Source organism: Megalopta genalis, chromosome 8, assembly GCF_051020955.1.
Source record: "Megalopta genalis isolate 19385.01 chromosome 8, iyMegGena1_principal, whole genome shotgun sequence".
Lineage (NCBI taxonomy): Eukaryota > Metazoa > Arthropoda > Insecta > Hymenoptera > Halictidae > Megalopta > Megalopta genalis.
Window position 1 is genome coordinate 18725993 of NC_135020.1, and position 26734 is coordinate 18752726.

Here is a 26734-nt window from a genome sequence, read left to right on the forward strand (position 1 = left end):
TAAATATTATTCTAACTATTACTAATAACAGTATAAGCGGTGAGAAAGAAAATGTTATGTGTTCTAAACAGAGAATGTTGGTCAAAAGTATTATGTTAAGGGAAGCTTTACTTCTTTATATTGTGTTTACTGGCTTAAGTTAAATTCGGTGTTTTATAGAACTTCCGGCGGTTGTTCACCACAAAAATCAAGTCAATATCTATCAAATTTTCAGTTTATAAGTCCCATAAGTTATAAAAGAACTCGGTACGAGTGTGAAAATTTGTTCTGCAAAGAATTATCATTTATTTTACGTAGGTAAGCCATGAATTTCCTTTTTTGGGGGTTATTGGTCGAACGGTGAGAAAATAGCGCAACGTCGCGAACGGCGTCGGCAGCCAAAATGTCGGCAGTTTCTCAAAACTAAGCGTATCCTCTGTCAACATTTGTGAATCTCCATCGAAGTCAACATCGAATCAGTCAATAATTGAATCATTGATAATGTATGATCGATATTGGATCCCCTTAATACAGTGTTAAATCGGAATCTTCGGAATTTCGAAGGTAAATTCACATTTTCTAGGTTCACCCTCGACACTGCTCGATCCTTGTCCTTTTCTCTGTGTGTAATTTCATCGAATATGTGGAAAATTTTTTATAACAATTTTCCGACCGATACTAAACAATCGATTATTTCAATGAAACATTAGTAATTTGCATTAGAAGGTGTAATTTTTTATTCTGCGATATTTTTTTGAAGAAATGAAATTAGTGGTGTGTTAATGTGGTTATATACAGTGACTCACAAAGTATTTCACTAAGTTTTGAGTGTGTAATTTAATTGAATTTCAAGAGATTTTTATGATTATATTGATCAAAGCATGAGTCAAACTAATAACTTCAAATTTATTTGAGTGTATTGTGATTTAAATTACACTTAAGTGTAATTAGTTAGATGTATAATAATTTTCTAAATTTTTTGTATTAATATTGAAATTTAGATCACTCATACTGTTATTGTTTTAGATATTTGTTTACTTTTGGTTTGCTATCCAAATGTTGATATTACATTAATTTAAATTTAAATTTCTTCATTTAATATATTTTTTCCTAAGCTCTTCATAGCTTTCAAAAAAGTTTAAGTACGATTTAATTAGGGTACCTTTTAAGTTTCTTTGTTGTGTATAATAAAACTCTTCTAAAATGGTTATTAATTATTTAATGATGTACTTTATATATTTTGTTTTATATATTGATTTATGAACAGAATAATAAATCAAAAAGAAAAATCATAACTTTGTTAAAAATGAATGATACAAAGATCTCATTAATAAGATTTTGTTTTTTCATTTACAAATAGGACATGTGACAAGACGGGTATGATTTTGTAGCAAAGTTAAAATGTCTAGCGATAACAATCAAATACCCAAATCCGTTAAGCGGAAGAAATTTGTCATACCTGATAGTGAAGATAGTGATGAATCTATTGTGCAATCTCGTAGGAAGAAGAAAACTCATGTATGTACTATATTTGTTAATATTCATGATAAAATAGTATTTGTAGTACTATTAATTTGAACTATAATAAAATTCTATATGCTTTTAGAGAGTCATAAGTGAAGGTGAATCTAGTGATGAAGACAGTGATATTCAAAGACCAACTGTAAGAAGACAAAATCAAGTAAGCTACATTAGTGGCTAACACAAGAATTATAAATCATGATATGTGTAAAATATCATAGTATTTATCTATTTTAAATTTTCAGAGAGTTATTACTGAAGATGATACTAGTTGTGGCAGCAGCAGTTCAGGTTCAAATAATTATAACGAATTAGGTAAGTGCTGAAAACTTGTATAATTAAGTATATAATGTAATTTTAAATAATATTCTCCCAACTTATTCATTAGGGGAAAGCAGTGACAGTACCGAATGGCAATCAGACTGGAGCAGTTCGTCAGAATCGGAAAAAAAATCTTCTATCAAGCGAAAAGTTCTTGGAAAACCAAGATTTAAAAAACCTCCTAAAATTCTGTCAGATGTAGATACTGATACCAGCGACGATCAGATCGAAAAATGTCCTATATGTTTACTTCCCTTTAGAAGGCAACAGTTAGGCACACCTTCTTCCTGTGAACATTGTTTCTGTTTAGAATGTCTAATCGAATGGAGCAAAAATGTAAACACTTGTCCAGTAGATCGCCAAACGTTTACAACAATCCATGTTAGAAATGAGCTTGGAGGACAGGTATATTTTTTAGAATTAATATCCCATTTACTAATAGTGCAACGTAAATAAACTTAACTTTATTTTTGTTACAGATTATTAGACAAGTTCCGGTAGAAGTTGCTCCTCGTGTTGAAGATGAACTTTTAGAAGATCCTACATTTTGCGAAGTATGCCACCAAAGCGATAGAGAAGATCGTATGCTTCTTTGCGATGGTTGTGACTGTGGCTATCACCTAGAATGTTTATCTCCTCCAATGAATGAAGTACCTATGGAAGAATGGTTTTGTCCAGAATGTTCACAAAACAGTCAAAATGATGCAGAAGCTGTAAGGCTCCCTTATTTTTTTTTCATTACTTTTTATTTATAATTTTTTCATTATAATTTACAATAATTGAGTTTTCTTATAGTATTCTATGTTCTTCACAACCATATTTCGTATTTATTCTACTAGGTGGAAATTGATTTTGACGAGATTGCTGATTTAATGGAAGAAGCTCGAAGACTTGGCGTTTCTTACGGTCGCGCACGTACTGGCCAATCTCAAGATACTCAACCACGAATTGTACCTCGTACTAGACATACAGAACGTGTTAGAGCTACTATTCGCAGGTACCGATATGCTGAATAAAATAAAATTATAATATGAGTGTTACTATATTTTGTATAAAACGATTCGTTTTTTGTAAGCTTTTGATACGCAATATAAAATCATTTAATATAATTGTGTTAACAGAAGAAATAGAATTTATAACAATTCACAACCAACCCGTCAACTAACGTTTGATCCAAACCAACCTTCCACCTCTTCTGGTTTGGAATCGTACGGAGACAACAGTCGAAGTCGTTCTCCGAGCAATGCCTTTCATACATTGGGCTCCGGAGATCGAAATTGTTCAAATAAAAATTCACGGAAATATCAGAGATCTAGAAGCAGCTCAAGTAATTCTAGTGGCGAAAGTATTTCCCCGAGTTCTCGAAGAAGTACCAATGATAGAAATAATTCCAAAAATTCTGATAGTGGTCATTCAAAGGGCAGTTCTAGAAAAAAAGACAGCACTTTGGGAAGTAATAATAGGAAAAAATCTGGGAGCAGTTCGAAAAAGAGAGGAAGGAGAATCAAGTCAAGAAAGTCTGGAAAACCAAGAAAAGTTTCCAGTAGGGAAACAATATTAAAAGAAGTTAGAATCACCGAACGTAATGAAGACGGAGAAGAAGAAGAGATTGTTACATTTGTCAAAGTAGCTCCAATTGGAGTACGAAGAAAAAAAAAGAAAAGAAGGAAGGTAATACTGCACAATTTTAAACGTATTAATTATTTGAACTAATTAATAGGAAAGCAAATAATAATATTTCGTTTCATAGAGGAGAAGGGTTAGGCGTCAAGCTAGAACTGTATCAAGCGTTTTAACTACTACAAAAAAGAGACTCGCATCTTCTTTAGGTATTTGTAAGCCAGCCAAAGGTGTTCCAGTTTTAATACCTAGTGTTAGAAATCGTACAGTTGTGCCTGAGAGATCTGCACTGAACACTGCCCGATATGAAGCTGGAATTACAAGGGTTAGTCTTTTTGGAGCTGGTCTGGGATTAGATTATAGTCCTCCAGGGTAAATAGAATACTTTATATATCTATTTAATAGAAATTAACGAAAATATAAAAATATTCAAAACCTTTCCTTTTATAGTTCCGATACTGAGGATTATCAAACAACCAATGGTCCTACTATAACTATTCATAGACGTTCTATAATGTCTTCCCGAAGACACCTTAGAGTAAAAAGCATTGCTATTCCTCACCAACCACAACCTGATTTTCTAGACAGCATAATATGTAGTCAGGAAAAGTGGCATTCAAAAAGTAATAATGTCATATTGAAGGCAGATGGTCTTTCATTAATTGACAAGAGGAACGATTCCAACGATTTAAAGAAAGAAAAAATAGATGATGAAACATCATCTAATATAGAAAAAACAGATCATGTAGTAGAGGATAAGAAAACATCCACCATGGATGGACCATTGGAAGCATCTAAAATTAATTCAGAGTTAATTACGCAGGCTCCAATGTATAATAATCCATGTGGAGGGGGAAATAGAGGCAACTTCAGGGGTGGTTACAGGGATAATACAAGGCATAGTCATGGTGGACAAAATTATGGGAGAGATTCTCTACCTGGAAGTGGAAGACATAGTTATGGTGGAAGTGGTAGCAATTTTGGAAGAGATTTTGGCCCTCCTGCGTTTTACAATCCAAATTTTGAACACTGTGGGCCTCCAATGTTTGGAGGAAGTCCACCATTTAGAAATCGCAATCCTCAACACTTTAGAAATGAGAGGTATTGACTATGATTTTAAATATACATCTTAGTATGTTTCAATTAATTACATTTAAACAATTTGAAATGTATTCTATTAAATTTTCAGATTCCGTTTCATGCCACCAGGGAGGCCACCATTCAATTTTGCAGAAGGATTTGAACACCATGCTTTTCCTGAAAGATTCAATCGTCCTAGATCTCCGCAAACTCCTGTTGAACGGCCTCAAAATAATATGCCAGCAAATTTACCAGAGGATACTCCTGGTAATCAGTCTGTAGAGCAGCAACCACAGGATACTGAAAATGCTTTGAATAGACAAGAAGAAGATTGTGACATCTATTGTGACATTGAAACAAAGTCTGATGGAGAACTTCAAGACCAACAAAATAGCTCAGTGGCACTCTTACCACCTCCAGAACCACCATCAGGTCTCTTAGATTTTGAAGAAAACTCTAGAAGTGATAAAGATAGTGATCAGGAGTTGGTTATTGATGACAGCCATAAAGAAGATACTCCAAAAAATGACAAGTATGATCCCTTTTCTGTGGATAGTGATAGCGATAGTGAAGGGAAAAAGAATGATGAGGTTGAAGAACAAAAAAAAGAAGAGACAATGGAAAACGTCACACAACCAACTGAACCTCAGAATACATCAATTCGTTTGTCAGCTTACGATGATGAAGATGAAGAGGATTCTCAAGCAGATTGTCCCAATTTCTCCATTTATTCCTCGCAAACAATGGATGTTGCCCGACATACCGAGCAACAATTATCGCAACAAATAGGACCACTTGAACCACCTCCTCTTCCACCTTCAATACCAGATGATGATGATGTTATTGTTGGTGATGTTCAAGCTTGCGATCTTGCCGATATTCCAGAGCCATCAGATCCGTATGTGGAAGCATTGAGGAAAGAAAGACAAACATTAAGCAAAATTCCTCCAAAGAAAATTTCCCACGACAGTAGGGGTAAAATTACTTTCAAGATTGGAACCAAATTAAAGATTAATAACAGATTATTAGGGTTGCAAGAGGAAGAAAAAGAAATTGAAGAAGAAAAGAAAAAGGAGAATGAGGTAAGCGATTTGTTAATTGAATTTATTTAATAATGTGCCTATAATATGTGATATTGTTATATGAATTTTTTAGCCAATAAAGGAAGAAGAAGCCTCTATTGACCGTGAAGAAGAAAGAAAGAAAATTGCGAAGAGTAAATTTGAAGAAAGTCAACCAAAAGAAGAAGAGGAGAATGAGGAGGAAGAAGAAGAGGAGCCAGCAGACACATCTATTTTTGTTGCTACTTCAAATCTAAAAGAAAGAAGTGGAGACGAAGTGTCAAAAGAAGAGGAATCGGTAGCAGTTTCTGGAAGTGTCTTAACAGAAAAAATACCAAGTGTAGATGTACCAACAGAGTCCACTCAGTTATCTCCTAAAAAAGTGGAAAGTGAGTTAAGCAATGAATGTCCTTCAGAACTAGTATCGGAGGAAGGTAGTCAGTCTCCTACTTCACTTCCTAAAACTTCAAATGCCGATATTAACGAAGAAATTCGGAAAGAGCCCATAGATATTGAAGAATGTACTACTGATGTAAAAGTTAAAGATGCTGAAGATGCAGAAAGTGAAAAGGATGAGAGAGAACCACGCCATTTTGATGTTGAGGAAGAAGAAGAAGAGGAAGAGGAGGAAGAAGATGAGGAAGAGGAAGAAGAAGAGGATGATGAAAATAAAAAAGAAAGATTTCCTATTGAGAAAGAGAAATCGAACAAGAAAACAGTAGTTGAAGAAGCTATTGAACAAAACAAAGATTGGGAATCAGATGGGGCTTATACTCCTTGTAAAGATGAACTTCCTTTGAAGGAATCTAAGTCTTCAGAGCACTTGCCACCGATTGAAAGTGGCTTGGAACCAATCACGCCAACAAAAGATAAACCAGACGACTTGGATAGCTGCAGGACTCCAGTAGATTATAATGTCTTAGGCACTGAAGCTATTTCAGAAACAGATGAAGCAATGAATTTTGAAGATGAATTAACATTATTGAGTTTACGAAAGGAAAAGGAGATGGAAGATGGCGAAATTGTTGAAGAAAAGACTGCCAAGGAAGGTGAGAAGGTAGAAAAGGAGAAAGAAGAGGAAAAGAAACGTAAGAAAAAGGAGAAGAAAGAGAAAAATAAAGAAACTGAGAAGAATAAAGAAAATATCGCTTCAGAGAATCAAGTAGCATGGAAAAAGCTTTCAAAAAGCACAAAGGAAAGATCGTACAGAGACAAGGAGAAAAGGTCGAAGTCAAAAGAAAAAGAGAAACCCAAGAAGAAGAAAGAAGTGGTAAAAAAGAAAGAGAAAAGAAAAGAATTACCTAGATACGACGTTAGGAAAATAGTCGCAGAGAGACCTTCAAGACCTAGGAAGGATGAATATGGGCGGGACATAAGAGAAAAATCAAGACAGAGGAGCAGATCCAGAAGTCTCAGCTCAAAGCGTTCAAGATCGTATTCGAAGCTGCGATCGAGAAGCAGATCTAGAACTAGAATTCAAAGATCTTGGTCTAGAGATCGTAGATCTTATTCAAAATCACTTTCCAGGAGAAGATCTCTCTCTAGAGGAAGACGTAAATCTTCAAAAAGAAGATCAACTTCGAGAAGAAGATCTTCGTCCAGAAAAAGATCACTCTCTAGAAGAAGATCAAGATCTATTTCTCGCAAACGGAGATCTTTGTCAAGAAGACGATCTAGGAGATCAATTTCAAGGTCTAGAAGATCTTTATCAAGATCTCGACAGAGGAGATCTCTTTCCAGATCCAGAAGGTCCTTATCTAGATCTCGAGATAGGCGTAAGGATAAGAAAAAGTACAAATCTCGTAGCCGATCAAAAAACCGAAAGAGATCTCGATCAAAATCACCTCGGAAATCTTCAAAATCTAGAGAAAGGAAGCTTCCAAAAAGAAAAGCACAAAGCAGATCAAGGTCCAGAGGAAGATCCTGTTCAAGAAATTGGGATCAAGTAGACAAAATTGTCGAACAAGATTTTTCAAGAGAAAGAGAGGAAAGAGATTCGTGGAGTGCTCAGTGGACACCATCTTGGTCTAGATCTAGGTCGAAAACGCCTCAACATGTGCAACAAGAACCAATTGCTTCTAGAGAATGGTCTCCGGTACTAGATAATGTCAATGTTCCACCAAAAAATCTGACTGTAATTCTAACAAATAAGGAAGCTATTAAAAAGAAGAAGAAAGATCGCAGGAAAGAGAACAAAAAAGCAAAAGACGAGAAAAAGAGAAAAGGAAAGAGAAATAGAACCCCACCACCTTCAAAAGAGGTTTTTGCAAGCGGTGATAATATCTTAGTCAGTGTGTGTTTTAACAAAGACAATGAGAATATACAAACTGGAGTCCCAGAACTACCAGAAACAATTCCATTGATACCTCCTTTAAAAAGACGCCGCAGAGAACCTCTTCAAGCTGATCCCCCTAAACGCTCAAAGAAAGAAAAATCAAAAGACAAACGTTCCAAATCACCAAAACCCAAGAAAGATAAAAAGAAAAAGTCTAAAGCTGCTGAAATAGCAGCCACAAAAAAACCAGTTGCAGTAATAGATTTGGATCAATCACCATTCAGAGAACAGACTCCATCTCCAAGAGATGTAATAGTCCTCAGTGATGATGACGATAAACAGGAGCAACAAATAACTCCTGATCAGTGTCAACCATCACAAAACTCTCCACAGCGAGAACAGTTTGTTTCTCAAGGACCGAAAACTCCTCCAGAACCTCAAATAAAATTCTCAATAAACAAACAAACTAGTAACTTGCGCCCATCAATGTTAAATCCACTTTTAGATGAAGAAGAGGAGGAAGAAATGGATGAGAGAGTCGAAGAAGAATTAGAGATGAGAGCACAAGAAGAATTAGAATTGAGATTAAAAATTGGACCAAATACTCCTCCAGAGCCTCCAACATCTCCTCCAACCAGCCCAGATGCTTACGATCCATTCGATCCAACAAAATCTAGATCTCCAACACCTGATGTCAGTCAAGAAGCTAATTCTAGTGATGAAAGAAGAAGATCTCCAAGAAAGCATGATTCTGTGGATGGAAATATTCATGAGGAGGAGAATATGCAGAAACAAGAAAGGCAGAGCCAAGAAAAACAATTGGAGAAGCCTAAAATTATTTCTATGGTAACAATTAAAAGAGCTTCACCGCAAAGAGATGACGCTAATGAGAATGAAAATAATAAAGATACTGCAGTTTCGGCAGGAAATTTGGAAGGACAGCAAAGTCAGCAGAGTGTACAAAATCAGAATAATCCTTTCAGTGTAATGAATCCTGTACTTGCTACAGTGGCTGCAGCAGTTCAAAGAAGTGGGGTATTCAATTCTTCAAATGCAAACAGCAATCAACGTAACTTATTACAATCAAATCGAATTTCACCAAGTAATCAGCAGAAACAACGTTCTGGAGATCGTTCTCAGGCACCCACAGTCTTCACGAATTCAGGAAAACCAAGGAATTCTAAGTCTGGGCAGACGAAGAATAATGGACAAAATGGGAATGATACTGGTGCAGAACCTACTGATAATGTAGATATGTCTTCACCATATTCACCTGGATCGACGCTCAGTGATGGAATTTTTGATCCACCAAGCCCTGGAAATTTCAATAGTTCACCTGGAGCTGGTGCAGGAACTGCTGGAGGAACCGTTGGATCACAACCCACAAAAAATAGCAACTCGAAGGCAGCGAAAAGTGCAGAGAAAAAGGATACATTCGATGCGCTTTTTGGATCTGTACCGACGACAAAGACTGCTAGCAAACCCGCCAGGAGCAAAAAAACTGACAAGGATAAAAAGAAAAAACCGACAAATCCAAAGGTTGGTGTACGCATGGATGAGAATCAGCTTCAGATATTGGATGATCTTCCAAGTTCTGCAGTCGAGATGCAGGTCAAGGATAAGGTTTGATTTTTGTTGCAACTATAGTTTCAGTACATTAAAAAAGTTTGGTCACATTTAAGAAACTATAAATGTCTAAATATTTTACAATGGCAAATATGTAGATTTTATTTAAACAATTTCAATTTTCTTATCAATTTAGTCTTCATAATTGAAATATACAAAATAATTTGTTTCTTGAAATTTCAATCATTGTGATTACTTTATGATTAATTAGTATTATGTTTTAGTTCCTAAAGAAACTAAATCGTCAAGAACGAGTGGTAGAAGAAGTAAAATTAGTGCTAAAACCGCACTACACAAAGAAACATGTTACAAAAGAAGAGTACAAGGATATTATGCGTAAAGCCGTACCCAAAGTAAATACTTAACGTTAAATAAAGACGTTCTATATTTATTTCTTTAATGCTTACTCTATATTCTTTTACTAGATATGTCACAACAAGACGGGAGAAATCAATCCGAAAAAGATTGCCCATTTAATAGAAGCTTATGTTAGGAAGTGCAGAAACAGTAAGAAGAAGACCACTGAGAGTTCCTCTACAAAGGCCTCTAAACCTGCGTAAGTATTTCATAATTTAATTCTTCTAAAACTGTACTTTCTCTCTCTCTCTCTCTCTCTCTCTCTCTCCAGAACAAGATGCTTCAATATCTGTATAAATATGATTTATATATCTATATATTTTATATATTATAAAAGGGAATCTTATATTAAAAATTATATTATTTGTCCATATTATTATATTAAGTAAACAGTAATTAAACGAAACTAATATCTAAGTATAAAAAAATTAAAAACGAGTTAACATTTGCAATATGTTAAGTTAGATTACTTCTTTCAATTTTACTTTTGAAACTTATAGTAAGTAAAAATAGAAATGATTTTAAATTTAAATAAAAAATATTATGATTTATTTGTTTTAGGAAAATTTTATGGAGTTGATCATGAGTCAGCTAGGTGTCTGTTCAATTCTCTTCAATTTCGTAGTTCAGACGATCGTCGTGCTCGATGAGTGGTGAGTGAGCTTCGAGACAGCTAGTCTCCTCCTCGATGATGCGATGTATCTTGTATTCTCTGTAAATACGTAATTAATTCATTTATTGGTCGATTGTTTGCTTGCTTGCTTGGTTGATTGATTGATTGATTGATTGATTGATCGATTAACTTGTAAGAGTACCATTTATTATTTATATAAACAATATCCTTTGTCTTGTCAGGGAATCCAACTGTCTCTACGGAAGAACCATCGATAATAGATCTTGTTTATTCATTTTCTGCAATTGTAAAGAATTTAAATATGCTTGGAGACTAGAAAATTATAAAAATCTTAAGAATACATTCATTTAAAAATTGGATATTTCCGATGCTATATAGATTGACAATCATATTTTGACTTGAAAAATAAAAGTATTCACATAATGGATTTTATTTTAACACTTGAAATTTCTCATTACTTAATATCTACAAACTTATGGAAGTTTATGAATGCGTATTACCTAAACTTACTCGTGAATGTGTATTTTAGTATACAAAAATTAGAACTTTTACTTAATTTCTTATACATATAGAAGATATTAATAACACTTAAAATAATTAAAGATTTCAAGGAGTCAAAATTTATATGGATAAATTTTCCTTAAAACACAAGCAACAAATTGAATATTATAAGAAAATAGTATTAATATACTTTTGATTGCTATAACTGAATTGTATCAATATACGTTGTTCTTGTTTATATTAACACGTACTTGATAATTTGATACTTATTTATTCAAATGATTAAATATATTAGCACTCCTTTTTATTCTTATAGAAAATGATATATGCTAATAATCGTGATATTTGTATTTATAATAGAATTTTTGTGCCAAGAATTGGCATTTACCCTGGCTTTTCCGCAGAGACTGTCATTTTCGTATTCTTAATGCACATGTAAAAATGCTTAAATGCCACGTTTCTAACGTACATATTGTAATTTCACTCTTTCTACAGAGTTGGACGTTATTCGAATAAATTATTATTCTTATCAATATCACTGCTATTATTATTGTCACATTGTATTATTCTTATTTCCGTCATATACATCATTAATATACATATAAATATTTAATTCGAATCAATTTTACGTGATAATTTTTTCTTTACTTTTATGATTATTTACGAATCTGTTTAATTACATCATTGTTCGAATAAAAGTGCAATGTATACATCTTTTTTTTATAGAAAAGATCGTTTTAAATAATTGGATCAACATTAAAGTACAAAAGAAATTAGCTCGATGATAAGAAATAAATTTTGCTACAATAAACTTCAGGACTAAATCTTAAATATCTAATCTAATTCTACTATTAAGTAACAAATAGCACAAAAGTTTAATTATGAAATTGAACAAGTTATGTAAAAGATACTATAGTACAACCGTTAGAATATTGAATATGATACGAAGTTATTAATGTTGAAATCAATTATTAACAGTATCAAGATCAAATATAAATATTGAAGTAATTATTATCGTTTAAATTATTTAAAGATTATAATTCGAAAAAACGTGCAATTTGCAATCGTGAATATATTGAACTAAAGTAAATGCTATTGTTCATTAACTGTTATTCGAATAAAAGTAGTCCAACTCTGATTTTGTATAGCCATAAAATGTGTATGGGAATGAGAGAGATAGAATGAATGAGAATTAGCCTTAAGCGATAGCAGATCTGGTTTCGTGGAATTGTAAAATAAGAAATTCAAGAGAGTAGATAGTGCTCAAATTACGTCAAATCTGATTGTCTCAGTGTTTAACCAGTCAGATTAAACAATATCCGACAATGTTCGATTCTTTCCAACTATGGCCGACAAAAAAAATATAAAAATTCTTATATCTTTATGTTACAACCAGTTAAATCGAATACCAGCAACATAAGTAATTTTTAATTGTAATTAATAATATGCATTCGATCCGATTGTACTTACACTATATTTGTAATTTACTTTTTTAAGAATGTACTGAAATAACTAAAATGAAATAATTACTTATGAATTATTTAATTTTTGAAATTATCATTAAAAAAATGAATTTAAAAGAAATTTAATAACAAAATATCAACGTGATTATTTTTTGGAGCTCTACCTGTTATTATCTCAGTTAAATTTTGAAATAATTAAAGTATCACCAATCCTCCCAGAACTTGGGCGGATAATGTGACTTCTAATTAATATCATTTTCTTGATTCTATCTGCTAAACAACTTTGCAATTATTTTAATTATACTCTTTCTAGTTTTATTTTCAATTTATTCTCATTCGTACTGTTTCTATGGTGGCAAAAGATTGGAAAACAATTTTTAAATATTATTTATTCTATGTTTTCTTTGAAATACATACGAGTTAAAACTTACTATCAAAAAGTTACCTATTATATGAAGTAGTTAGAATCAAGTTATAAAATTATATTTCGTTTACATTCATAAGCAAGACAGCTTCTTAAAAAATCTTCCCTACTGAAAAGTTCTTATTTTTATCCATACTCCATAATATCAATTTAAATTATTCAATCATTATACATATATGTATGTAGGCACATGTACACAAATATAAAATATGAATGAATGAAATATTACATAGCACCTCATAATAAGGATTAACTACAAACGTTTTGTAATTTTTCATTTTTAATAATAATTTTTAATAATTTATGATTACGGTTTCAAAGTATTTGGAGGATGCTGTGTGTATGATGAATTTGATATCCCATGATTCTATGTGGAACCAATATTTTTACCATAATCATTGTGTGAAAGAAAGAGTCAGATCTTAGTTTTACCATAATAAAATATTGTGTACGTCGTACAAATTAAGTTATGTAAATGTTTCTAAATCTATTACGTATTCGGTAATTGCTCTTCTATGTGAAGTTGTCTAGATGGCGCTTGTACCTCGTGTCATCTTCTAAATGTCCATGATAACTCTATAAGAGCTCCAAGAAGTCGTCGCAGACGATATGTATGTATTGATAAGAGTTTCAGTAATAATCAAGCGATTATAAACAGTAAGAATGAAGAACTGATGATTGCCGCTTCAAACGATATATAGTAAATATTTAAGAATCGAACACAATATTCCTAGGACATTGAATTTTTATAATACTTTGTACCCTTTTAAGCCATCAATTAGATACAATAATAATATATATTGAAAAGTGAACTCACTATATAGTTGACATTAAAAAATTGAATGAATATTAACTAAATTATGTCATTAGGTGCGATTAATTACGAGTGTGTCTGCGAGTGCGTGTGTGATATCTTTTGTACTAAATAATGATGTACATATACATAATGAAGGGAGAAATAAAGAATTTAATATTATCGAACAAATGTAGTTAAATTGTTATATAGTCATGACAAGTGTTTTGTATCAACTCAAATTTCTTGTTTTTATATATTTATTTTCTAAAGTTGTACAATGTAATGTACAAAAATATTGCATATTTTTAAGAAATAAAAAAGTGACAAATTTCGCGTGGTAGGTATGTATGATTTGTGAAACTAATCTATTTATAAATATCGACCTTAAGGTTCAACATCAAATTAATATATACATAAAATAAATGTAATAGATTTTACAATAAATACACTTTTAGAAAAATATAAAATTATTCTGATTATTTAATTGGATGAAATCGTGTAGCACGTATCGTATACACATACACACATACATATAATGTATGTAGCACAAATTTGAAAGTTATACATATGTATGTATTGATTATCAACTTGGCACTCGTATTCTGAATTTTATTTATAATTTTCATTGCTTATTTATTTCATACTTTGGATAATATAGTAGTTAAATTAAAATTAAAGGACAGATTGTAGAGAGCCTTCATCACACTGTCAATACAAGATACGGATATAGTGACCAACGACAATGCTTTCGTCATAAAGTAATTGAATTTTTGTTTCATAAAACAAAATTGTCATCAAATAATTTCAAAATAATGTTAATTTTGCCACAATTGAATTACTTGGCATCGTATTGTTTTTTGAAGGTAAATGTATATTTTGCTTTATACGAAATATACATAACTTTACTTAGCAAGTGAGGTTAAGTGCTGGAATTTGTTGCAATAGATTACTAAATTTAAAATTGTTCTTTTGTAATTTATTATCTATGAAAAGTCAAACTTAAATTGCTAGACGATGTAATCTGGTAGATACAAAAAGCTACCTGCTAGCATTTGCTGTCTTAAGATTATGTTTTTATTTTGTTTGTTTATAGACACAACATATCATTTTAGTCAATATTGTATTATAAAGAATTTTTATTACAATTAATGTTTTAAAATTTTAAGAAAGCATACCATCACTGGGTACCAGTTGAGATGAAAAACATTCCACCCTGCAGAAATGATCCACTGGTTACAAAATTGGATAATCCTTTATTTCATTCATTGTTTACACCAGAATTAAACATTTTAGCAAAATTATTTAAAAAACGAAATTATGAAATAAGAATTGTTGGTGGTGCTGTCAGAGATATTCTTATGGGTAAAACCCCAACAGATCTGGATTTTGCAACAGATGCAACTCCAGATGAAATGAAAAATATGTTTGAAGAAGAGCAAATTAGAATGATTAATAATAAAGGAGAAAAACATGGTAAATATAATACATTAATATCACTACTAATAATTAAATCAAAATATTTCAGCAGAATGAGGTTAATTCGTTAAAAATTTTACAGGTACAGTGACCCCAAGAATCAATGACAAGGAAAATTTTGAGGTAACTACTCTCAGAATTGACGAACTTACAGATGGTAGACGTGCTAAAGTTAAATATACAAAAGATTGGAAATTAGATGCCCTCCGTAGAGATTTTACAGTAAATTCCATGTTTCTTGATTTTGAGGGAAATGTATACGATTACTTTTTTGGTTTTGACGATCTACAAAAAAAACAAATTGTATTTGTTGGAGTTCCAACACTCAGAATCCAAGAAGATTATCTTAGAATATTTAGGTATTCCTTAATTTTAATTATATTAATATAATATATAATTCTTTAATAATATTACAATCGAAAATCTCATATAGGTGCATTGAATAAATTATATTTAAACTTTATTATCCTGTAGATATTTTCGGTTTTATGGAAGAATTACAGAACAAGCAGATGCCTATAATGAACCAGCAATAACAGCAATAAAAGAAAACGTACAGGGTCTAGAAATAATATCAGGTGAAAGAATTTGGAGTGAATGGTCGAAAATTCTTTCTGGGAATTATGCAAAGGAGTTGACATTAAAAATGTTGGAATGTGGTATTGCAAAGTAATGTTTTCATTTACAATGATAGTGATGATCATAATAATTAAATAATAACCAATACATTGTTTTCTCAGATATGTTGGATTACCAGAAAATGTGGATACAAAAAGGTTTGAAACTGTTTATGATAAATGCAAAGAAAACAATGTTTCTTTGAATGCAATCTCCTATGTTGCTCTGATGTTAAAAGATGTAGATGAAGCGTTCAATCTTCATAAAAGATTAAAATTGTCTGCATTCGAAAGAGATTTAGCATCATTTTTAGTCAGTTTCAAGGAAAGCAGACCATCAGAAAACCTAAAATATTATAAAAGTATTCTTGTTCATTGGAAAGGAAACACAAATTATTGCAAGGCTTTTATTTGTGAACTACTTAGGTGCAAACTACTTTTTAATTATGTTGCAGAATTTGAAAAATTTGCACTTCCTAGGTAAAGTAAACATGTAATGGATATTCTCTAGTTAGGATTAAAATATCCACATTTTGTATTTATTACTAGTGCTATCATTTTAATATCTATTTTATTTTAGGTTTCCAATTAGTGGACACATGCTGAAACAAGAGATTAAAAAGGGCAAAATAATGGGTATAGTTATTAAAGAACTAAAAGACATTTGGTTGGATGCAAATTTTGAAATCGATACAGAAAAATTGCTTCAAGAAGTTCCACGAATTGTTAGTGAAATAGAAGATAAACAATGATGTGAATAAACACCATAAATAAAACATCGTTTTTGATTTTTTAAATTTGCTTATCTGTGGCGCATATCTTTTGAAGTCCAAATTTTTATAAATTATCTCTCAGAAGCAGGAAACTGTAAATTACAATTTTCTACTAAAGTATGCAGTTCAAAAACTTTATATTTAACAATAATTAAAGTCTATAGAACGTTACAATAGTAATTTCTTTAAGTTGTTTATAAAAACAAAACATACATTATCAATACATATAAATTTGTATGTTATCAATATGTATAAATGTTGTAAATATTTGAAAATAATTCTGTTTATTTCTTGCACTAGTTCTTTGCATGTTATAAATATATAAATATGTCATTCAAAGAACTTTTACATTTAATTATTAGCTTATTTATTATTTCGACTAAATAAAAATATTTACACGAAGGGATGATAATTTAACTAATACCTATGTTTTAGAATAAAGTTTCAGCATTAACAATCGTGATTAATTTTTTGTGTTGAGTGTTTAAACTAATTAAAATGAGAAAAAATGTATATAAACGAGAATATCGCGCTTTTGAACGAGGATAAAAAAAGGAAAAACAATTATACATTACAAATGTATAATCTTATAGGAAATATTTTATATTGAAATCTTTAACAGTATAAGACACATTTATTTTCAAGAGCATCACATACTTGTGGTAGATTGCAATCCCTTAGAATCTATTTACACATTAAACTCACGTGAAAAATTCCCACTGATGGGGCCCCTCAAAATATAATTTAGGATATTTGCTTGATTATGCAATTAATTATGCAATTAATTATGCAATGAAACCCTAATTACTCAAAAGAATATTCTTACTATTGATTTAGATAATACTGGATTGATTTTTCCTGTGTAACCCTTTTTAAGTCTTTGCAAAAAAAATATAATTTCCATTTTAGAATTTAATCATCCTATAATACAGTTTAAAAGACATAAATGTTTTTATTAATATGATTAATAGAGGTTTCAATGCATTTATTTCCCAAAAGAATTCTATCCGAGTCTATCTCAGAATGAATTAACTTTCAATCAATAATAAATTTCCTATTTATTCTTTAAAACTTGCTTCTAAGTTCAAAAGAATTTTTGTAGAAGCACAAATCTAGTGTAAAATTTTTATATCAATTTCACGTGAACACATCATCAAGGTCAATTTCCATAGTTTTACATAGGAGTTTTTACCATTCCGCATCCCCGTTCATTTTCTGAAAAACATAATCCTTACCACTGAGGTTCATTATACCGTCTTTGAGGTAGAATTTCCATTTGTTTCTACTCCTAGTTATCTGAAAGTTTTATAATAATCATTGAATTAGTTTTGGAAAATGTTCTGTAAGAAATATGAATAACAATATAATGTTATTTTTTAAATAAATAGAGTTCTTATTTTTTGCTACAAATACCTTGTCGTATTGACAAACGACTACATTATCAGTATCAAAAAGATCTGCTGGATCATCATCTGTAACATCATCTTCTGAATTTAATGGCTCCTAAAACAAAGAAATACATTGCTGTAAGAAACTTTTTTAATTGCACTAATAACTTTAATTTTAGTAATTTTCAAATACCTCTTCTCTTGCTGCAGCTTCATCATTTTCCTCTTCTTCTTTGTCTTCAAGATCTTCTTCTTCATCTTCGTTATCCTCTTCTTCTTCTTCTTCATCATCGTCCGATGAATCTCCAAGTGGACCATCTAATTGTGCTATATTGTTCTATATAAATACATAATAGCAATAATAAGAAATCAATTTTCATTTATGTGAAATACAATACTCTTATAATTTAAAATTAGTATTTTTATTAATTACCTGATTTTGTACAGGTCGCTGAGAGACATTATTTGTACTCTGTGTAACAACCTGAAGTGGCTGATTCACTTGGAGGGGTGGCAATGTTGCTTGACCCTGAAGGGTGGAATTGACATGCTGTTGGAGCAGTGTGGATGCCAAAGTTGCTGGTAATCCCATTGCAGCTGAAATAACTGGACCTGTCAAAATTGTGTGCAACTGGTTGCCTGAGAATAAATGAGATTCCATTAATTACATATTCATAACTAAATTAGCTACATTGTTACATTGTTATTTCAGTGTACCTTGAATTGCTGATGCAGGAACATGTATAGTCAATACTCTTTGTTGACCATCTGGTACACCAGTCTGTGGTGGTAATGTGATCTGAATAGGAACTTGTCGATCCATTACTGCAGACGTAGTTGTTACCAATTGTTGTACCGGAGTACTAGTATGTTGTTGCATGACAGCTGTGGTCGAATGAGTTTGGGTTTGCGTTTGCTGTTGTGGTTGTTGTGCCTGTTGTTGTTGTTGCTGCTGCTGCTGTTGTTGTTGTTGTTGTTGCTGTTGCTGCTGAGACGATGGCTGTGCATTTGCATTTCCTCCCGTTTGTTGTACAAAATGATTTCCTACATTTATTCCTGAAACCATATAAATATATATAAATACTGGATTAAACCTTGTTAATAGATTTTTCTTATTCTTGCAGTCTTATTTCGTACCTTTATTGACAGGCACAGTTTTGTGCGTATTTATTTGTGGGACTTGAGGTTCTGGTGGATCTGGATTAAGTTCAACAGCTTTGCTAGACATTAATTTTGTTTCCCATATTTGTTTGAGCTCTAGTAGCACTTGTTCATCTACACCTTCATCTATAAATGATTCCCTTACACCTGATATAACATCCTCTATCACAGTATTGTATAATCTTAGCTGCAACAGTAACATATGTGTCATAACTAAATAAGAAAGATATTACATTACAGTTCTTTACGAACTGCGCAACTAATTACTGCAATATACTTCTTTTATATTTCACCTTTACTCCATTTTATATTTGAAAATTAAAATGTTATAATTACTTCAAAATCAAGCTGTTCTTTGTGTTAAATGAAGAATAAGAACATTAAAATTTTCTCTACAATAAATTACATTTAACGCAGTCATTACTTGATAATATTACATACAAAGTACTGAAAATGGTAAATTTTCAAAGCATTAGACAACTTTAACTTAACCTCACTTATCAAAATTATTTAAAAAAGCTTCAATCTAAAAAACTTAATCAGAAAAAGTGTAAACAAATTTAGGAGTGATTTTTATAGCAACGAGATATCAATCGTTTGATATTAAAATCTAAAAATTTACAAATTATAATTATTAAGATTTTATAAATAACATATAAATTCGTCATGATTTATGAAGTTTTTATTGCAGTAAAAGGATCAGAGATTAGGATCATAGTGACAAAGGTGATAGAATAAAATTAAACGACAAAAATCGTCATTGCCGTCATTAAAATGATCATAATTAACTGTCCCTTCAATTGGTCGTCAGTTTTGTTCATATTTATTACTCACCACGCTTGTCTGACTGAGGGCCATCGCGAGGATGATTCGTATTGTCTAATTACAGAAACAATAGGAATAATCCAACGAATAAATCAGCCCCAGTTCAGAAGCCGATTCGCGGTAGCATCGCTCTTTTATATACTGTGGACACGTCTCCCATTCCACCTGATTCTACCGCAGAGTATTGATAGAGATGTGAAACTCCAATTCGAACCTTTCGTACATCTGCCTACAAGTTGAGAAACCTTGAAACACTATTTAGAAACACTGTTGTTGCCTCCCTGCATACGTATCGTTTACAGTTGCTGTTGCATCATTTGATTCGTTGACATTATCACTTCGATCAACAAATAATTAATCATACTTATATGCAATTAGATACACCAATTAAGAATGTGTATAAAAATGTAATGCTAAGAAAGTAGAAAACGTGCAACGTTAACAAAACAAAATTGATCATGTTTAGAAAAATCCTACTGATTTCACGTCTACAGTAACGGTACCATTTTCTCAGTCGATACAGCAGTTTACACACTTTGTAAATTCGTAATTTTGATCTTTCTACATAAGATCAATTGTCAATTGTCATTTATGCCAGCTTGGAAAAGATTAGTAATGATACGATACTAATATATTCTGACATATGTACTGACTGATGACTAATAGTGCCTTGAATATACAACTTATCAAATTGATTGCAGTTGATTGTAATTCCTTTAACCATATTGATGTCAATGATTGACATGACAGTTTCTCTGAAGATAGAGTGACAAACAACTCAAATATTGAACAAACTATTTTTTTCTAAAAAAGAAACCATTTCATTGTTTAAGACGTTAATTACATTAGTTTTGTCACAACGGGGGCCGAACAATCAGTCATGTCCGTCTCTCAGATGGAAAGTATCCTTTCTTTTAATATTTATCACGATTCATATATGTATTTAACATTTGACATTTACTGAATTATGTTTACATTTGTGTAAACATTTTTGTAGGATAATTTTGCGTTTAAGATCTTAATATATGTAGATTACAAGTGAATTATTTATGATAGTTTGACTATTTCTAAAAGTTCTTCAAACATAAGATTTCATTTTTACAATAGCCAATTTTGTCCACAAATCAATTATTTATAGAAATTGATTACAATTTTTTCCAAATTTTTCATTTAAAAGTTAGGTTACGTTTGTTTTAATTGGACTTGACATTTGAAATACTCATTCGAATGTCTTTGTTGTATGATTATATTTTTATAATATAAGTAATAAAGAAGGTATTAAAATCGTTCCAAAAGATATTCATTTAATCAATCAAAATTCAGTTACAAAAAAAATATATTTTCTTAAATTATTACATAGAGAACTTATTTAATCTTAAGTTCGCTGTAAAAGAACTGGAAAGAAACTCAAAGAAATGTGACAAAGAAGAAAAAGTAGAAAAAGCTAAAATAAAAAAGGCTATTCAAAAGGGAAATATGGAAGGTGCCCGTATTCATGCAGAAAATGCAATTCGTCAACATAATCAATCATTAAATTATCTCCGTATGAGTGCAAGAGTTGATGCAGTAGCTAGTAGAGTACAAACTGCTTTGACTACGCGTAAAGTTACTCAGTCAATGGCAGGGGTGGTTAAAGCAATGGATGCTGCAATGAAGTCAATGAATTTGGAAAAAATTTCAGGTAATAATAAAACAGTATTCATATAAAGATCTGAAATTACAGTTCATAAAATAATTATTTACTTTTAGGTTTAATGGATAAGTTTGAAAGTCAATTTGAAGATCTAGATGTTCAAAGTTCATACATGGAAAATGCAATGTCCCAAACTACAACCACTAATGTTCCACAAAATGATGTTGAATCATTATTACAACAAGTTGCAGATGAAGCTGGGTAAATATGTTTTCTAGTTCAGTCCTTGGATTTGATAATTAATGAATGAGACTGAATTAAGAAATAACAATCTATAAATGTTTACAGTTTGGAACTGAATATGGAATTGCCATCTGGACAGACAGGTAGTATAGGTACCACTACTGTCAGTCAGGAACAAGATGAACTCACACAGCGATTAGCAAGGCTTCGGGAATAGTAATATATAAATAAAATTATTAATTGCACAGATATATAAATAAAATAAATAATTAAAGCTTGTCCAGTATAATTAGCAATATACTCAGTAAATAAGGCAACCAAATGTTGCCTAACATATATTTGGTTACTTTTGAAATTAAATATGTTTCTTTCAATTTGCAAGGACTATTTTCAAACAAAAGCCTCTTGGAACAATTAAAAATATTAAATATTTTATAATATTAATGCTTACACTTACATGATTCAACAAGAATCAAAATATTAAAACCATAACTAAACATGCCTAACTATAGTAATAATAATATGTGTGCACAATATGATAAATATATATATTTAGATAATGTACATATTTGTTTAATTGTCAGCATAAAAATAATTAATGAAACTAAATGTTTCTTTTTGTAATTATGCAAATATATAACTGTACTGCGAGATGCGTGCTTATGATAAATATATTAAAATGTTCTGCAAATATTCGTACATAAAAAAAATTCAACTATATCTTTGATGCAGCTTTTACTTCACAAAACTTTGGAATAAAAAACATTATTAAAATTAAGTATAATTTTATGTATAAGAAATTATAAACCCAATACAACAGAGTTTTACATTAATAAGAAAAAGGCAATTATTTCCGATATTGTGTACTTTATATATCCATACTATGCTCGAAGTTTCAAAAATTTCTGCTCTTTAACGTAGATGGCGCAAAAAACCAATGGTGTTTAATACGCGTACAGAGAATTTCTAACCCTATCTCTGTATGTATACTCTATGTTCAAATGATAATGCAGTGCAGATGATGATACATAACGTCACGCTCTATGGTTTGTGGTGATGTGTTCTTTGTTCGACAAGTTCAACGCTAATAAACATTTTTGCTAAAAGATCCTGCCCCGAACAATATGTATTAACTAACTGGACGTAAGAGTATAAATCATTTTAGTTGTTCATATTTGTGAAACACCGAACAAAAATGTTCTCGAAGGGAACACAATACAAAACGTTGAAGACGCATTTGCGTCTAGCAATATATCGAATGCAATTACTCGAGAAGAAGAAAACCGAGCTCGCGCAAAAAGCACGAAAAGAAATTGCTGACTATATTGCAACGGGAAAAGTAGAAAGAGCTAAAATACGCGTGGAACATATAATTAGGGAAGATTACATGGTCGAGGCTATGGAACTGCTTGAAATGTATTGTGATCTCTTATTGGCACGTTTTGGTCTCATCATGCAAATGAAGTAAGAATTCTATGAATAATGACTATTTTCAGATGACACACTTATCATATTCATTATACATGTATTGGGTTTTTATAGAGACTTGGATGAAGGTTTAGCCGAAGCTATTTCTACAATAATTTGGGCTGCTCCTAGAATTCAAACTGATGTTCGTGAAATGAAAGTAATTGCTGACATTTTGTCAGCAAAGTATGGTAAACAATATACAGATGCTTGCAGAGAAGAAGCGGTGCAAAGTATTTCTGAAAAGTTGAAACAGAAGATGAGCGTACAGTCACCGTCCAAACTTCTTGTTGAAAAATATCTTATAGAAATTGCTAAGAACTATGATGTTCCTTATGAACCAGACCCCCAAGTATGTATTAAAAAGTAGAAAAAAATGACAGTAGCTTATAGTATGTACATGCATAAACTTCGATGATGTAGGTAATGGCGGAGGGAAAAGATACATTGTTGATAGATATTGGAGGTAATGGAGAAGGAAGGAATAATTTAGATACAGCTTCCGGAGGTGGCATGCCACAACCAGTTGGATTTATTGGATTTCCTCAACCTCCACTATTACCAGATCCTACAGCGAATCTGATAGTAAGTGGTGTTCACTTCCATAAGAACTTTTCTAACTGAAAAGAGTTATTATTTATTTATTTTCCCAGAATTCAGAGAAAGGAGCAATGGGTTTTGTTAATCCTTCAGGACCTCTAGAAGATAAAGCTCAAAATGTTCCTCACAATGTTCCTACTGTTTCATACAACATTCCTTTAGATAACTCCAATGATAACAGACCTGTGAGTAATCATGACATCACTTCTATAAATACTTCAATTATATAACACATCTTAATTTTGATTTTTCTTTATAGTTCTAACAGTACAATATTTATTTGTTTAGGAAAATGACTTACCTCCACCATACAGTTCATTTCCACCTGATTTAAACAAACAGGTCAGATAACGATATATGTGTTCTAGCATGTGCAAAGCAATATTGTTGCTAATTTTGTTCGATTTGTAATTTATAATTTTGTAATTCTTCATTACAGTCCGATCAGAAACCAAAACCACAACCACGATCAAAAATGCCGATGAATGATTTTCAGCTTCCAGATTTACCAGCTGTTCCATCGGAGAATGATTTACCTCCAATTAATTCAACTACTACCGAAGATATTGATTTTGATGATTTAATGAAACGTTTCGAAGATTTAAAGAAGAGGAAATAGTCTTTTATGTTCATAAAAATATATTGCGTAAATTATGTATGTTATAATGCAACATATGTATATGTACAACTGTAAAAATTTGAAATATTGTAGTTTTATCGTTGTATAATATTTTGCAATTTACGTAACCAAATAACGTTACAGTTAATAATTACTATAATATAATCAGTATTAGTTTTAAAATCAGTTTGTAAAATATTTTCTTTCATAATTCAAAAATTTGAATAAAGGGATTTCATTATATTGTAATTTCTTGAGTAATTTGAAGTTAAAAACTTTGAGGTATTGATTATATATTCTTTATTTACATATACTTTAATGTAATAAAGTATAAATATTTTAAAAATTAAAAAATTTCATTATTATGTTCATTGTTGGGGTCTAGAAACTTAATTACGAACAAAAAAACCTGTGTATTTGTAAATTGGTAATATTTTGTAAGCTTTAGAATAATCTTTTATAGTTGCATTTCTGTTAGTCTACCACTCATAATGTTGCTTGTATATATTGTAAAATATTTATATTGCATTGTTTTGTAATGTTTTAAATGGAAAATTTGTGAGAACTGTGCAATATAAAAATCTTGAAATATTAATGTGTGTACAGCATTGTAATAAAGTGTACTCAAACTCTTTTTATTTTGTATGTTAATAGAAATATAATTAACGATAATAACCGATGCATTTTTTATTTAATACAATATTTTTGTTTTTCAAAATACATATGGAGATGCTTTAATGAATCTTCTTGTGTTTCTTTAACTGTCCCAATCTTCACATTTCTGAAATTAACAATCTTATTAGCAGTAATAAAATAACATTAAAATTACTACGAACTATACTATATACTTACTTGTTGTCCTTTTTCAGCTAAACACTTTAAAAGATTTTGAGAAAATTCACACTTATCTTTTTTATTTGTATCAAGATAACGGAAACATTCTATGATCGATTCTTCAACGAAATCTTTCAACTCTGGATCTCGAATATCTTGATTCATTAATGGAATTACTGAATCTCTGTCCGGAAAACCGTTTTGATCTACCTGTAGTATTTAAAAAAATAAATAAAACGAATACAATTTTTCGTTTATTTAACAAAGTGATCTAAAATAACTTTTGTTTTCCCTTCTCTTAATTTTTACTTACGACATTCAATTCGTTGAAGAAGCACTGTATGACACACTGAAATATAAAAAATTTATTTAACTAAATAAAGTTAGTTTGTTCTATATATAGTTCTATATTAAATACTTACTGCTTTTTCGTGATCTGTGTTATTGTTATAACGTGAATCCCCATTATTAAAATCACCTTTCTTATTCCGAGGGTCCCTCGAATTCCAGGAGTCTCCACCATTATCATTGTGATTATTTTTTGCATTTTGATAACTTCTATAATTTTCATTGGTTATTTAATAGCTTCGCGTTCATAAAACAATTAGTTAAGATAATGTATGATTTATATTTAATATAAATCATTCAGACATATACCTATTTCTTTGATTATTCATTGATTGATTATAAGAGGAGCGATCGCTATTACTATAGAAAATGTGTTTATCGTAAAATATCTTTTCAGAACTAGAATCACTTTCTGAACTCTCGCTATCCAAATTTCCACTATCCGAAGTTTCATCATCCGATGACATCGAATCATCACTACCTGTACCAACGCCACCGTGCTGTTTCAAACAGGTTTTAAACACTTTCTGAAACTGCATGTCTACTTCTTGACTTCTTGTGCGGCATTTTAAGCACTACAAAAATTATGTTACTTTATTTCGATTTTCTATATTAACGAAACCTTTGTGTAATCGATTAAAAAAAATAAATTTTAACAACAGCGGTAACTGTAGTCGTAGGAATAGTGAGAGTTTTAATGTCGATAGCGTACAATTTGCGAAGTTTGCAATATTAACAATGAAATTAACTTACTGCTCCCGCGTTAAGAAAGAACAAAATAACGCAACACAAAAAGAGCCGAACGAGGTGATTCATGGCAAATACAAGTACGTTTTTCTAGTCTTCGACCAACCGATAGATGATTAATGAAAACCAATCTGTGCCCGGGCGTGTTTATAAGCCAAACAAACAGGAAAAACATTTTGACATTAATTATCTGTTACGGTGTATCTGAAAAGAATTCGAGTTCAGTGGATGTTTGCGACATTTCGGTGGCACGGCGCATCCGGTTACGATTATTTCAATTGTGCGCTCTCTGCGTGTCGCCGATTGCACAATCCTGACTGAATAGAACATAAAATTGATCATTGT

The 26734-nt window shown here is 31.2% G+C and overlaps 6 protein-coding genes across 10 annotated transcripts; 4 read left to right on the forward strand and 2 right to left on the reverse strand.

The window, feature by feature from the left end:
* The first annotated feature begins 355 nt into the window (after positions 1-355).
* PHRF1 (PHD and ring finger domains 1) lies at positions 356-13847 on the forward strand. Of its 2 annotated transcripts, none has more exons than XM_033465418.2 (15): positions 356-543; positions 1340-1497; positions 1586-1660; positions 1746-1815; positions 1889-2226; positions 2301-2534; positions 2661-2818; positions 2943-3492; positions 3572-3813; positions 3892-4542; positions 4631-5603; positions 5677-9480; positions 9708-9836; positions 9909-10039; positions 10402-13847. In XM_033465418.2, the coding sequence occupies exons 2-15, from the start codon at positions 1381-1383 to the stop codon at positions 10418-10420; spliced, it is 7491 nt and encodes a 2496-aa protein (XP_033321309.2). In that variant the 5' UTR covers positions 356-543; positions 1340-1380; the 3' UTR covers positions 10421-13847. The 2 variants fall into 2 exon arrangements, with proteins under 2 accessions (XP_033321309.2, XP_033321311.2); XM_033465420.2 differs by having other exon boundaries at positions 5677-9396.
* A 361-nt stretch (positions 13848-14208) lies between these two features.
* On the forward strand, positions 14209-16548 carry LOC117217713 (CCA tRNA nucleotidyltransferase 1, mitochondrial). 4 transcript variants are annotated; one of them, XM_033465527.2, is made up of 6 exons: positions 14209-14521; positions 14752-15131; positions 15217-15493; positions 15609-15803; positions 15875-16231; positions 16332-16548. In XM_033465527.2, exons 2-6 carry the CDS (start codon positions 14855-14857, stop codon positions 16501-16503), a joined length of 1278 nt encoding a protein of 425 aa, XP_033321418.2. In that variant the 5' UTR covers positions 14209-14521; positions 14752-14854; the 3' UTR covers positions 16504-16548. The 4 variants fall into 4 exon arrangements, with proteins under 4 accessions (XP_033321418.2, XP_033321417.2, XP_033321419.2 ...); XM_033465526.2 differs by having other exon boundaries at positions 14825-15131; XM_033465528.2 differs by having other exon boundaries at positions 14829-15131.
* A 590-nt stretch (positions 16549-17138) lies between these two features.
* Positions 17139-20072, reverse strand: TfIIA-L (transcription factor IIA L). The gene is made up of 7 exons (XM_033465529.2): positions 19908-20072; positions 19050-19260; positions 18630-18968; positions 18346-18551; positions 18106-18249; positions 17938-18027; positions 17139-17820 (listed from the first exon to the last, which is right to left on the reverse strand). The coding sequence occupies exons 1-7, from the start codon at positions 19929-19931 to the stop codon at positions 17713-17715; spliced, it is 1122 nt and encodes a 373-aa protein (XP_033321420.2). The 5' UTR covers positions 19932-20072; the 3' UTR covers positions 17139-17712.
* Positions 20073-20503: 431 nt separating this feature from the next.
* On the forward strand, positions 20504-22552 carry Chmp1 (charged multivesicular body protein 1). The gene is made up of 4 exons (XM_033465530.2): positions 20504-20800; positions 21259-21579; positions 21648-21792; positions 21880-22552. The coding sequence occupies exons 1-4, from the start codon at positions 20779-20781 to the stop codon at positions 21989-21991; spliced, it is 600 nt and encodes a 199-aa protein (XP_033321421.1). The 5' UTR covers positions 20504-20778; the 3' UTR covers positions 21992-22552.
* Positions 22553-22776: 224 nt separating this feature from the next.
* On the forward strand, positions 22777-25135 carry Ist1 (increased sodium tolerance 1-like protein). The gene is made up of 6 exons (XM_033465531.2): positions 22777-23238; positions 23317-23593; positions 23665-23826; positions 23895-24026; positions 24130-24183; positions 24281-25135. The coding sequence occupies exons 1-6, from the start codon at positions 22970-22972 to the stop codon at positions 24458-24460; spliced, it is 1074 nt and encodes a 357-aa protein (XP_033321422.1). The 5' UTR covers positions 22777-22969; the 3' UTR covers positions 24461-25135.
* Obp59a (Odorant-binding protein 59a) lies at positions 25123-26674 on the reverse strand. Its single transcript, XM_076524167.1, has 6 exons — positions 26396-26674; positions 25952-26217; positions 25717-25852; positions 25608-25643; positions 25313-25504; positions 25123-25241 (listed from the first exon to the last, which is right to left on the reverse strand). The coding sequence occupies exons 1-6, from the start codon at positions 26456-26458 to the stop codon at positions 25218-25220; spliced, it is 717 nt and encodes a 238-aa protein (XP_076380282.1). The 5' UTR covers positions 26459-26674; the 3' UTR covers positions 25123-25217.
* Between the last annotated feature and the right edge of the window lie 60 nt (positions 26675-26734).

What these genes read in the sequence shown, in the direction of transcription:
- LOC117217713 (XM_033465526.2), top strand. Translation starts at nt 14,471, where the DNA reads ATGTTAATTTTGCCACAATTGAATTACTTGGCATCGTATTGTTTTTTG. An exon ending in CATCGTATTGTTTTTTGAAG is followed by an intron (nt 14,522 to 14,824) that starts GTAAATGTATAT and finishes TAAAATTTTAAG; the next exon opens with AAAGCATACCATCACTGGGT. An exon ending in GATTATCTTAGAATATTTAG is followed by an intron (nt 15,494 to 15,608) that starts GTATTCCTTAAT and finishes ATTATCCTGTAG; the next exon opens with ATATTTTCGGTTTTATGGAA.
- PHRF1 (XM_033465418.2), top strand. Translation starts at nt 1,381, where the DNA reads ATGTCTAGCGATAACAATCAAATACCCAAATCCGTTAAGCGGAAGAAA. An exon ending in AAATAATTATAACGAATTAG is followed by an intron (nt 1,816 to 1,888) that starts GTAAGTGCTGAA and finishes CTTATTCATTAG; the next exon opens with GGGAAAGCAGTGACAGTACC. An exon ending in TGCGTAAAGCCGTACCCAAA is followed by an intron (nt 9,837 to 9,908) that starts GTAAATACTTAA and finishes TTCTTTTACTAG; the next exon opens with ATATGTCACAACAAGACGGG.
- Ist1 (XM_033465531.2), top strand. Translation starts at nt 22,970, where the DNA reads ATGTTCTCGAAGGGAACACAATACAAAACGTTGAAGACGCATTTGCGT. An exon ending in ACTCCAATGATAACAGACCT is followed by an intron (nt 24,027 to 24,129) that starts GTGAGTAATCAT and finishes TTATTTGTTTAG; the next exon opens with GAAAATGACTTACCTCCACC. An exon ending in CACCTGATTTAAACAAACAG is followed by an intron (nt 24,184 to 24,280) that starts GTCAGATAACGA and finishes TCTTCATTACAG; the next exon opens with TCCGATCAGAAACCAAAACC.
- TfIIA-L (XM_033465529.2), bottom strand. Translation starts at nt 19,931, where the DNA reads ATGGCCCTCAGTCAGACAAGCGTG. An exon ending in CCCTCAGTCAGACAAGCGTG is followed by an intron (nt 19,261 to 19,907) that starts GTGAGTAATAAA and finishes TTACTGTTGCAG; the next exon opens with CTAAGATTATACAATACTGT. An exon ending in AAGCTGCAGCAAGAGAAGAG is followed by an intron (nt 18,028 to 18,105) that starts GTATTTGAAAAT and finishes TCTTTGTTTTAG; the next exon opens with GAGCCATTAAATTCAGAAGA.
- Chmp1 (XM_033465530.2), top strand. Translation starts at nt 20,779, where the DNA reads ATGTCCGTCTCTCAGATGGAAA. An exon ending in GAATTTGGAAAAAATTTCAG is followed by an intron (nt 21,580 to 21,647) that starts GTAATAATAAAA and finishes ATTTACTTTTAG; the next exon opens with GTTTAATGGATAAGTTTGAA. An exon ending in CAAGTTGCAGATGAAGCTGG is followed by an intron (nt 21,793 to 21,879) that starts GTAAATATGTTT and finishes AAATGTTTACAG; the next exon opens with TTTGGAACTGAATATGGAAT.
- Obp59a (XM_076524167.1), bottom strand. Translation starts at nt 26,458, where the DNA reads ATGAATCACCTCGTTCGGCTCTTTTTGTGTTGCGTTATTTTGTTCTTT. An exon ending in ATGAATAATCAAAGAAATAG is followed by an intron (nt 25,853 to 25,951) that starts GTATATGTCTGA and finishes TGAAAATTATAG; the next exon opens with AAGTTATCAAAATGCAAAAA. An exon ending in ACACAGATCACGAAAAAGCA is followed by an intron (nt 25,644 to 25,716) that starts GTAAGTATTTAA and finishes TTTATATTTCAG; the next exon opens with TGTGTCATACAGTGCTTCTT.